General features: G+C 34.0%; 1 protein-coding gene across 1 annotated transcript; it reads left to right on the top strand.

Annotated features, from left to right (window-relative positions):
• Positions 1–2,947: 2,947 nt before the first annotated feature.
• On the top strand, positions 2,948–5,148 carry LOC128163804 (uncharacterized). The gene is made up of 2 exons (XM_052827472.1): positions 2,948–3,018; positions 3,309–5,148. Exon 2 carries the CDS (start codon positions 3,320–3,322, stop codon positions 4,994–4,996), a length of 1,677 nt encoding a protein of 558 aa, XP_052683432.1. The 5' UTR covers positions 2,948–3,018; positions 3,309–3,319; the 3' UTR covers positions 4,997–5,148.
• Positions 5,149–13,144: the final 7,996 nt, after the last annotated feature.

The raw sequence follows: 13,144 nt of genomic DNA, 5'->3' as shown, positions 1-13,144 counted from the left end.
TAAAAAAGTAAGCGAGCGGATCAAACATCTAATTTTAATTAGATTGTTTACTGTGTAATCTTTAGATTTCGTGGTGGCTCAATTTTCGCGAAATTCGTGGGTACCTCTCATCCGCGAAATAGTATCCTCCACGAATTGATAAATTAGGGTAATAAAGTCATATTTCCTTTTGTGGATACATGTATATAAGAATACACGAATTTACGTCCCAACGAACCTGTAAAATTTAAGCCATCCACGAAAATTGCCCCCCACGAAATTTAATGATTCTACGGTATGACTTTTCTGAATGATACAGAAATATTGACGCGATCAAGCGAGCGGATCAAACATATAATTTTAATTAGATTGTTTATACGGTATGACTTGTCTGAATGATACAGAAATATTGACGCGTGGTAATGGCAACGTAATGATACTTTACACATTAAGGGAGAACAAGTGAAGTTAATCAAAACAAAGCCAGGGAACAGATCAATGGGTGTAGCAGTGACAAGAAGGGAGAAGAAGAAAGTATTGCCGTGGTGGAGGCCTGAAGGTGTTTGTATCACCTCCATCGGTGACCTCGGTTGGACAATGATGGTAAACAAACAAAAGTTGTACGTGACTAGAGAGATGACTCGACAGGGTACCGAACACAACGACAACAGACAACCTCTCTATCATCTGTTGTCATTAAGGAGGATGTGCGGCCATCTTGGACATTTGAGAATAAAAATGTTAACATTTCTTGATCTGGCTTGTTTCTGCCTAAAATCGATCGAAACTGTAGTCAATACATGAAAAAGCACTACTAGTAAATAATTAGGAGGTTCTACATGTTTGTTTTGCATGCAAATTAAATCTATTAAAAATAAACGCATTATTCGTACTAAATAAATTAGATTTACCTTTAAATCTAAAAGAAAAAACTAGTTGATTTTACATACTAATTTAGAACGTTTTGAATTTTCTGTTTTAATTTTCATTTGACATACTCAGTTCCGGTACAACAAAGACTATTGACCTAGGATATGAATTGGCTCTGAATTTGAACTGTCTCCGAATTTGAATTTGCTCTAGGCGGTTTAAATAAAATTTCTTTACATTTTTAGACATCTTTTTGTGAGTGTTTTAAGGGGTTATAATTATTGGATATTTCTGAAGCACAATACATGCATACAAATATATCACTTTCATTTACTGAATTCCAAACTCTAAAAGGTATACAAGGAGGGACTATCTAATGCTAGCTGTAATAATGAAGTTCTCTCCTTTTTTTTTTATATCTGATGTTTTACTGGAGAAGACTACAATTCCATAGGAATATCCATAATGGTTCAAATTGTTTTTAATGCGACTGACTTTGGTCTGAAATGATCGTTTTTATGCAAGATTCCTTTAGATACAATAATGTTTTAATTCAGGTTAAACAAACTAACCGTAAATAAATCAAAACTAGAAAATTTCACGATTACCAGTCGTGTTCTTAAGCAGTCATGGCAGTTTTCACATGATTTATATATGATCTCCCATGATTTGCGATGGTATATATGTTGTTTTTTTTTTTAAAAGTCATATACTATCGCAAATCATGAGAGATTCTTTTTATCACATGTTTTACCACGTCTTTTGTTAAACCTCAATATTTTCAATAAAAATTGTAATGGTGAGCCGCACAACAAATTTACTACAAGACGTCAACAAGTTTACGCACGGAGAAAGTTCCTTAAAGATTAACAAGACTAAGAAACATTTTATTTTTGAGCATATTTTTATCAATTCATGAAAAAATAAAAATAAAACAACAGTAAACAAATGCTTTACTTTAACAACTCTACACTTTTCAACTGCATTGTTTTGTTACTTTTTAATTCGACATCTATCATCTGCCTGAAGCTATGTAATTTTGAATTATGACGTCATGTGGCGTAAAAATATACAACACGCATGGACTGATATATCGAATTTAGGAAAATAAATCATGAAAACTAATACTAGTAACAGATTTTCTTCTTTATGACAATATTATGGAAATAATGAAAATTACAAGACATAGCGATAATCTTGATATACATACGCTATAAATACACAATTTTCAAAATATTCCAATGCATGATCGAAGGATTTATATAATAATTCGAGACCTAGATATTTTGTTTAAAAATTAAATATGCTCGTGTTAATACATACTAATCTAAAGAATACATTTGAATAAACTGTGATATATGATTGAATAATCTAAACATATAAAATTTTATATATCATCGCTACATTTTGCTTTTTAATAGCAACTAAGCATGTTAAACAAATTCAAAGCAGGCACGTAGCATCGGGGGGGGGGGGGGGGGGGGGGGGGGGGGGGGGGGGGGGGGGGGGGGCCAGGGGGGCCTGCCCCCCCCCCCACCCCAGGGCCCCCTGGCCCCCCCCCCCCCCCCCCCACCTTTCTCCGCAGCAGCCCCCCATTTTTTTTTAAAATTTACATATAAAAAATGTAATAACAAGGAGTAGGCCCCCCCCCACTTTTTTGGGAGCATGTAAAAAATTAAATGAAAATAAGGAAATTAGGATTGAACTAGAAGTTATATCCACCCCCCCCCCCCCCCCCCCCCCCCACGGATTTGGATTTTGAAGATTATGGGAAAGTCATAATTTCCTTTTTTTTTTTCTTTTTTTTTTTTGCTTGTCAAGATTTTTTGGATGAGTCTGCCCCCCCCCCCACTTTCCAAAAACGATGCTACGTGCCTGCAAAGCAACTTCAAAAAATCTTAAAACATAGCCCTTGTGTGTTTTTACACTTAAATCAAATGTTGAATTTACTTTGTTCAACAGAGATCAGCCTAACTATTTTTGATTGAGTACTTTGGTTAACCTGATTTCAGGACTGTAATATCAGTATACTAGGTTTTTAAACAAGTTTGAATATGTCATATAAATCAATAACCTTATCTCTTGCACTGCCGGACCAGGAACATTAAATACTGGAATCGGCCATATTGGAATTTGACGCTTTGCAGTTTACACTTGGGATAGGATAAGGTAAGTTTTATGACTGATTTAATTAATTATTCGAGTAAAAAAATTTAACTACATGTATTATTTGAACAAAATTTATTTTATAATCTGCCATTGTAATTTCAAACATTGATGATGTAAATCTAGAAATGTATGGTAATGAATAAAACGGAACCTCTAGAAACGGTCTATGAATAAACCTGTTTATCTGACAAAGATAAAATGAGCATAAGTATCAACAGTTTAAAAACTATCCATCATAAACATATAGGTATATTGAAATTATAATATTCCTCTTTTACCTATTAAAAAAGGTTTCCTGATAATGGACCCCTGGAACAGCGCCCAGGATGTTGTACGCTGCACCCTGTGTAAAACTTCTGATGCCCCCATGTACTGTGAAGTTTGTCATATAAATCTGTGTAAAGACTGTGTAGAGAAACATTTCTCTGATTCGTCCATAGTTCATAAAGTGGTGTCACTACAACATTATCTGACCACTCTGAGTTATCCTAAGTGTATGACACACCCTGACCAACAGTGTGAACTCCACTGTGAACAATGTGACATTCCCTTTTGCACACTGTGTGTTTTATCAAGGAAACATTTAGGGCACTCTCAAGTTAGTATTTTGAAAACAATTGAAATCAAGAAAGAAGTTCTACAAAGAGAGTTGCAAGAATTAGAAAAATCAATTTATCCCAAATACAAAGAGATGGCATCCAATATCTCAGTGCAAAAAGATGATCTTGGTAAAATCTCTAAGATATTGTCAACAGCCATCAACAAACATGGAGAATTCTGGCACAGAGAAGTAGACACTATCATCAAAAACTTAATATCTAAGGTGGAGGAAATGGAGTCCAAACATCTGGTTGTCCTAACTAAAGCGGAAGATGAAATCACACACACAATTTCTGAAATCACAAAAAGCATTGCTGATGTGAAGAAGTTACTAGACTCTAAAGATGTGTGTCGTGTCTCCGAACACAAATCCAGGAATGCCGAATTTAGACGATTGCCCCCTAAACTCAAAGTGTCCTTACCAAACTTTAGGCCTAAGGAAATCAATACAGATCAGATGATAGAGCAGTTTGGTTCTCTGTCAGAATTATCTTTACCAAGAGAGGAACAAGACTACAGATTGTCGATACAGGGAGCAGAGTCCTCTACCCAAGACCGGTCCCTGATAGATGAACCCCGGCTCATCACAAGTCTTAAGAGATGGTATAACTATGAATTATATGGTGTGGCGTGTCTAAATGATGTAGAGATATGGACGCGTGGTGGTGATAACATGATAAAGCTCTTCAACATCTGGGGGGATCTAGTAATGTCCATCCAAACCAAGTCAAGGATGCGGCCACTAGACATAGCAGTGACACTGAATGGAGATCTTGTTTATACTGATGAAGAAAATAAAACTGTAAATAAAGTAAAGATGATGAATGCACAGATACAAACAGTGATCACACTACAGGGGTGGAAACCTCTCGGTGTCTGTAGCACCTTCTTTGGTGAACTCTTAGTTATCATGAACAGTGATGATTATAAACCAACAAAAGTTGTGCGTTACTCTGGCTCTATAGAGACACAAATTATTCAATACAATGACAGAGGAAAACCTCTCTATTCATCTAATGACACTAAATACATCACTGAAAACAAGAACCTAGATATCTGTGTTTCCGATAATGGAGCCCATGCAATAGTAGTGGTCAATCAGGCCGGGAAACTGCGATTTACCTACAGTGGTCCTCCGTCTACTACCAAGGGATCATTTGTACCATACGGAATCACAACAGACAGCCAGAGTCGGATCCTGACAGCAGACATTAACAACCACCGTATCCACATCCTAGATCAGGACGGACAGTTCCTCCGCTACATTGACAACTGTCATTTACAGACTCCACGGGGTTTAAGTGTGGACACCAAAGACAATCTTTATGTGGCTGAATATAAAACAGGAAATGTGAAGAAAATTCAGTATTACATGTGAATAAACTGTTTTTAAACATGTGCATTTGATATCTAAACATACACTCTTTTTAAACATGTGGTACATATATATGACTGAGTTATGTTATACATGGACAATTTACATCTACAGAGAACATATAGATTTGCGATATGCAAACAAAATTGCTGCATGTAAAGTACATATTATATATATATATATATATATATATATATATATATATATATATATATATATATATATATATATATATATATATATATATATATATATATATGTCATGTAATTAAAATGTGTAAACATAATATATATGGTATGCAATCAAACTGTATAAACGTAAGTGTACACAACTTGTAGATATATTCATTATATTAATTTATACTTATTATACCTATTTTTCATACTAATTGTTAGACCATAAATAATCACCTAATTGTCTACGGACTTTTCCTTTTTTTCCCGATTACGACAAAGAGCACACGGCGGGTGTGACTGGTGAACAGAGGATGCTCACTCCTCCTAGGCACCTGATCCTCCATCTTTTTAGAGGTCCGTGTTGCTCTGCTTTGAATTTGTATTTCGTTTCATGGTTTTTTGAGATGATTGACGGTTTGTTATTGTCATTTTTCATGTAAACACAAAACAAAACACCTGTATCAGTGTTTATAACTATATTAAATATATTACTGATATTAAAATAGCCGTGTTTTAATTCCATAAAATACAAATTTATCTATTGAGTATTGAATGTCACTTAAACGACTATAATGAGTATATATTTCTTACATATGATCTAATGTACATCAATTTTGTATAACATATTGGTTTATTGACATGGAGCCCTCAATCCCCTACAAACAATGGAAAGTGTCCACAAAGTTACTGAGGCCTACTCTTGCAGATTGATTTTAAAGTGAAGTGGTACATCAATATAAACTTAACTTATTACTTCTGAGCAAAAAGGATTTAGCAATATATCCATAAGATAACTCAGTTGTTGTGTTGGACTAAAGTGTTTTTTTTGTTACTTAATATGTATCTTAGGAGGTCCATAAAAGACAGGTTTCATTTTTTGAATGGTATTTATAATTGCTTAAAAATATTTTGCAATGATTAAAAAAGAAATCAAAATGTAAACCGATAAATAAAAGACCAGGTTTCCTCCAATATAACAACCAAAAAGCTGATTTTTTAAAACTGATTTTGATTTACGGGAACTTATCTTTCATGGACTTCCTAAGATACATACTAAGAAGTCAAAACCAATTACGAATCCCATCAAAACGCAAAATAAGGCATACATTAATTGTATTAAACCAAAAGATCTAACATTTAGACCTATTGTGGAGGACCTAACGCTCCAACACAACGACTGAGTCATGGATTTATTGTTATATTACATGTACTAAAGCCTTCATGCTTAGAAAGTTTATTCTTCGTAGAAAAATGACCCTTTTGCCTGAAGAATAAGTGTCATTTTCATAAAAATGAGCACACTCTACATGAAGAAAAGTGACCCCTGTAGAATAATGACCCCCTTATAGATTAAAGTTTTATAGCATAATTTTAAATTATTTGTGAGAAAGTCTTCACACGATTGTAATTTTTACAGCAGTTTACAGAAAGTAATAGAAATTAAAATTCATATTTCAAATAAACATAAAGTGAAAGAAGGGGTATATCGTTAAAAATACAAATCCTTCCGTTATAACAAGATACTGACGTATTGAATCGGGGTATGATTGTCATCTTAACGAGTTACATTAACATGTATCTTACTTTTACGAGCGTCAACACATTAAAATTATTTCGAGATACAAGACACTATAAAACAAAATTTTGTCATTGCTTATTTTGTATAATGTATATTTTTTTATGGAATTTGATTGAAATGCACTACTTAATTTTAGTCAAATGCATAGCATTTGTCTTTAAGGGGGGGGGGGGGGGGGAATGTGGTAGATCGGGATTTCGTTTATATTTATTATTATTAGTATTCCGATCCCGATGTGATTTATTCTATTACTTTGGTAACGCCCACTTTACACGATAGCCAATAACTTTAATGACAGTTCTCTATTGTTCTTTCCCATATAAAAAGTCGTGTAAGAGCTACTTTTCTCCAAGCAGAGAGAGGGAGGGAGACAGCTGGTTTTCGTTATAGTCTGTCCCAAGATATTTTTGCCGCATATTTTCTTAAATTATTCAATATTAATAAATACCTCTTGGTTCAGACGATGTTCATTCAATAGTATAAAAAAATCCCAAGATTTCCCCTTTGAAACGCCCCCTCTAGCTTGTCGGGTATCAGTACACGGCTAAAAATAAAAAGTCTACGAGGTTTTTCCATTGCCAAGGAGATGAAGACGCCCGGATGCTAACGTTGAAAAATTGCGCGAGGGGTCCCGAGTATTTCCGAATGGAGAAAAGATGTCAACATTCCCCATTATAAATCTCCGTAGGAAATCTGTTTTCGTTCCTGTGAATTGTTACGAGGGAAAAATGATAATGTGTGAATAAAGTTATCTTGGGAATTTTCCCTCCCATCGATTTTAATTGCACTTCAGTCACAGGTATGTGCATTTTTATTAAAAATAGTTCAAATATGCAGCAAAAATATCTTGGGACAGACTATAGCTACTTTTCTCCCGAGTCCCCGTCTCGTCTGTCTATTTGAGGCCCCTGTTAAAGTTAGGTTTTAGGGTTGGGGGATTTTAAGTACTTGCTATTGACTTGTGTTCTTATTTTGTTATTAAAGAAATGAAGATAATAATTTTTCTATTGATCGACGTATCAAAGAAAAAATTGACCGGAAAACTTCATCAATGCGCGTAGCGCATTGATGAAAAAGTTTTCCGGTCATTTTTTTCTTTGCTACGTCGATCAATAGAAAAATTATTATCTTCATTTCTTATCATTTTATAAAACATTCTCAAATAAAAAAAATGTGATGTGTCATTGATCAAAAATGTAAATAATGTAAATGAAGCGGCGCGCATGAATACAAAACAACAACAGCAACAATATTCAAAATGGATGCGCCTTCAGCTGATGCAGAGCTATTGAGCTGAATTAAAGGATTAAACTCAAATAGTGAGTTAAAATCTGAACCGGCTGAATTGAAAACGAAAGGAAAATACATGCGATAGCTTGTGAGATTATTCACTGTGCAGAAAAACTCGTAATAAAACTAGTTTTCATGTGAGATCGCTGGAATATGCAACTGGACATAACCATCCAAGGAAAGGCGATCGTGGGTGAAAATAGCTGATATGTCGACAGAGAATATCATGTATAAGCGACTTTTGTAAACGTTGTGGTAACTAGATAGCCAGTGATGTACTTAAATGGTATATCAGCCGCTTGGAATGCGCAGAAGGAGTTGATGCATCACTCATAGCTTTTCTTTACGACGCTTATTCTGATGACCGATCATGTACGTTTGTAAATTTAAAAATTATCGTTACCAAATTTGAACAGCAGTGTTACCGTGAAAGTTTATAGGCCTATATGTTCGTTATAATATTCCTGGAAAAGGAATAGCCAGCCTCGCTGTAAATGTTGATTGATCTCAAGCAGACGAAATCGTGAGAAGACGCTTAATTTTCTATTTCGTGAATCAAATAATGTGTTTTGTTAATTTTTGAAGGTTAAACTTTCAATTTTTTATATTCACAATTAAGGATGCATTTTGTTTGCTGACAATAAAACAGACACAACTTTACATTTTCTTGACAGTGTTTATCTTGGAAATTCCAGTTCTATAAATAGTGTTAGATCAGAACAGTTGAGAAAAGTAGATCCGGCAAAAATTTTATTGATTCAGGTATCAAAGAAATTTTTCGACCAATCAGAAGCGCCGATATCTCATCAAATGAAAAAATATTAAATAATTTAAGAAATGAAGATAATAATTTTTCTATTGATCGACGTATCAAAGAAAAAAATGACCGGAAAACTTCATCAATGCGCGTAGCGCATTGATGAAAAAGTTTTCCGGTCAATTTTTTCTTTGCTACGTCGATCAATAGAAAAATTATTATCTTCATTTCTTATCATTTAATAAAACATTTTCAAATAAAAAAATGTGAAGTGTCATTGATCAGAAATGTAAATAATGTAAATGAAGCGGAGCGTATGAATACAAAACAACAACAGCAACAATATTCAAAATGGACTCGCCTTCAGCTGATGCAGAGCTATTGTGCTGAATTAATGGATTAAACACAAATAGTGAGTTAAAATCTGAACCGGCTGAATTGAAAACGAAAGGAAAATACATGCGATAGCTTGTGATATTATTCACTGTGCAGAAAAACTCGTAATAAAACTAGTTTTCATGTGAGATCGCTGGAATATGCAACTGGACATAACCATCCAAGGGAAGGCGATCGTGGACGAAAATAGCTGATATGTCGACAAAGAATAGTATGTATAAGCGACTTTTGTAAACGCTGTGGTAACTAGATAGCCAGTGATGTACTTAAATGGTATATCTGCCGCTTGGAATGCGCCGAAGAAGTTGATGCATTACTGAGTACTCATAGCTTTTCTTTACGACGCTTATTCTGATAACCGATCATCTACGTGTGTAAATTTAAAAATTATCGTTACCAAATTTGAACAGTAGTGTTACCGTGAAAGTTTATAGGCCTATATGTTCGTTATAATATTCCTGCAAAAAGGAACAGCCAGCCTTGCTGTAAATGTTGATTGATCTCAAGCAGACAAAATCGTGAGAAGACGCTTAATTTTCTATTTCGTGAATCAAACAATGTGTTTTATATATTTTTGAAGGTTAAACTTTCAAGTTTTTATATTCACAAGGTTGCATTTTGTTTGCTGACAATAAAACAGACGCAACTTTACATTTTGTTGACATTGTTTATCTTGGAAATTACCGTTCTATAAATAGTGTTCGATCAGAACAGTTGAGAAAAGTAGATCCGGCAAAAATTTTATTGATTTAAAGAGGTTCGATCCTCTGATTTTGGGTAGCCATTTTGTGTCACATCTAGTCTGGAAATTCTGTGTCATATATGGATTCTACTTGTAAATTCCTTTTTTACAATGCCAAATAAACTCTATCGAATAAAATAGTGAAGAAAAAATTCCATATTTAGAGAGTGTAGTAAGGGACTATATTTTGTGGCGGAAGGTTTTTAAGAAGAAAATGAACATTTTTCATTACTCAGTTGTTTTAGAGTACCGTAATTTTAGCTTTTTTGTTTTCTGTGCAGACAAAAGTTTCAGATAGTTTATGCATTGGGATATCTTCGTATTGTTTCAAAAAACATATTTCAACAATATTTCAATATTTCGATCGACATATATTGGCATGTTTAAGTGCATAAAAGTAAAGAAAAAATCAACTCCAATTTTTCCCTAAAATTAGCTTATTTCAGGCCATATCTGAAAATTTACATTATAGACCCATACTTTTGGTTTTAATTTTTGAATATTTAAGTTTCTTTTGACAAGTCTGTCATAATTTGAGAAAAGGTTTGAGACTTTTAAATTATTTAATTGCATGTTGAATCGTTCATGGATAAGAATATTATTTTTTCAGTGCAAAAAGGTCAAAATATCAATAAGGTGAAGAAATTGCAAACTTTTTCATTATGATAATTTTAATTTTATTAATTCCAATAATGTAAATTTGTATTTGATACCATGGTTCATTTCGATAAAAAATTATAGAGGGAAAAGCGATTTATGTGCAATTTGTACTCTCAGTGCAGAAAGGTCATATTAAATACACCGTAGCACCGAAAGTAGCATATAGACCCCATAATTTTGTTTTGAATTATGGTTTAGATATATGTGTAGATATTAAAAAAATACTTTAGAAAAAAACTTAGAGACTTTTAATCGCAGGATCCAACGTCCTTAAGGAATGATTTCAATATTTATTAGTTTTATACGATATAAAATGGTTTGGGGCAGTTTACGCTTTATAAACCGCGAAGCGGTTTATAAAAAAGCGTAAACTGTTCCAAACCATTTTATATCGTATAAAACTAATAAATATGAATTCATTCCTTATAATTTAATTTTTTTGCTATAAGTTGTTGATAAAAACAGTCATTTGTTCTATAAAACGACATCAAATTGCACAAAATTCAAACGTAACGTCAGGCGGATTAATACGTTGTTGACGTTCGTCTTACTATGACGTAGGCAACATTCTTTATACGATATAAAATAAATTTTTCAACCAATCAGAAAGCATGTTACAAGCAGAATTAAATTATTCAGGTATCAAAGAAATTTTTCGACCAGTCAGAAGCGCCGATATCTCATCAAATGAATAAATATTAAATGATAATAAATTTATGAAGGATTGTTAATCTTGGTTTTCATATACTTTGGCTTATTATATCTGGTTTATCTATATTGAGATTAAAGTCGTTTTCATACCTTATCTATAATTTAGTAAAGTTTAATTCTTAATGTAGAGGTCAAATTCAGTCTCAAAACAAAAAAAAAACACAACGCGAAGTACTGATAAAAAACCTATACGGTACTGACCTGCTACACATGTTTAACACGAAGAAAAATAACCCATGGGTCTTTTTTCTTCAGAAAAATCCAATTATTCTACAGCAAGAGGGATAATTATTCTACGTTGAAATTTTTGAATTATTCTTTATCGGGACCAAAACGACTTGGGGTCGAAACTGTTGGATGTCGAAACGACAAACATCACTGTGACGTATATTGAACAGACGATAGTCTTGCCAAATTGAAGAGCAGGAAGACTTGATAGGTCATAGAAAGACGTGGAAAGAGAAAAACAAAGGATTTTTACCAATTTAGATAGCCAATTATTCCCCATGTAAGATATTAAAGTACAGGTTTGTTCAAATGCTGTTTATATTGTACAGTGTGGTTTATACCTGTGGAAATTTATTATGCCAGCGAACTTGGAACGGAATGTCTCGAATTTCCTCTAAACCAGACTTTGTGCAAACGAAAAAGTTTATATGTACCGGACTGTACCAGTTATCGGCTAAAATTTTACGTTTTCTTTTTTGTGTTAGGCCTACCTTTTTTCTTGATGCAATAAGTATTCGTACAAAATGGCGGCGTGTTTACATTCGCGACGGAATTAGGTCACTCTTCAAACTGCACTTTTCATGTTTAAAACTATTTTTAATATCTAAAACTTCGCGTCTCTAATACTTTGTAAGATGACCTTTCGGTCGTATAACACTTTCTAATCGCCGAGGAATTGTCTGATATAGGCTTTTTATATACATTGATTGTATTCAGACGTGATCTCAGTCCAGATCGATGCGCTGGATTTCATGGAACACGTCTTCTTTGTTTTCTATTCTCCCAACTCTTCCCTGAAGTTTTTTTTAAATCAAAAGTCAATTATTTTTAATGATGTTGATGTCGGGGCTTTGTGCCGGCCAGCTCATTGTTCTTATGCTATTTCTGTGTAAATAATCTTGGGTAGAACGCGCACTTTGCACCGGGGCATTGTCGTATTGGAAAACATATTTTCTAGTTGGAAAATGACGGGCTAAAACGGGCCAAAAATTGTCATCTAGTATCTGCTGATATTTATATGCTTTAATGTTACCGTCTACTGCAGAAATAGTGCCGACTCCATGCATGTGCATGAGACATCCCCAGACCATCACATCGTAACATGGCTTGGTTTTCCGCGCCCTCACCAAAATAAGGTCTCCAGCCCTCGCCTCTCTTTCTCCACACATATACACAAGATTCTTGCCCCAACACTATCTTAGATTCGTCTGAGAAGATCACTTTATTCCAGTATATATTCTCTTCTGTACAGTCAGTTTTCACTTTTCACGGCACCAAGACAAACGTTTCCGACAGTTCACATCTATAACAACTACTTTCTTCTTTGAAACTGATTTTCGGTATAAGGCCTATCCTTTTTTATGTAATTAAATGAAACTGCAAAGTACGTTTTGATATTGGTCTTTCCCTATTCTCATTGAATTTTAATGTAGTGTCTTGTAAATTGTTTCTTCAGTGTTAACATTTACTAACCACTCTAACTTTTTATAGTCCCTTGCTGTCACCAAGGGGGTCCTTCCTCCTTGGGGGATGTTTTCCTTCCTCCTTGGGGGATGTTTTCAATCTTGCCCCGATGTTCAATACGCTTTTTTTAATTAAGCTCCCAACAGT

Source organism: Crassostrea angulata, chromosome 9, assembly GCF_025612915.1.
Source record: "Crassostrea angulata isolate pt1a10 chromosome 9, ASM2561291v2, whole genome shotgun sequence".
NCBI classification, from domain to species: domain Eukaryota; kingdom Metazoa; phylum Mollusca; class Bivalvia; order Ostreida; family Ostreidae; genus Magallana; species Magallana angulata.
The sequence above is the reverse complement of the archived record's forward strand: the minus strand, read 5'-3'. Positions and strand labels throughout refer to the sequence as shown.

What these genes read in the sequence shown, in the direction of transcription:
- LOC128163804 (XM_052827472.1), top strand. Translation starts at nt 3,320, where the DNA reads ATGGACCCCTGGAACAGCGCCCAGGATGTTGTACGCTGCACCCTGTGT.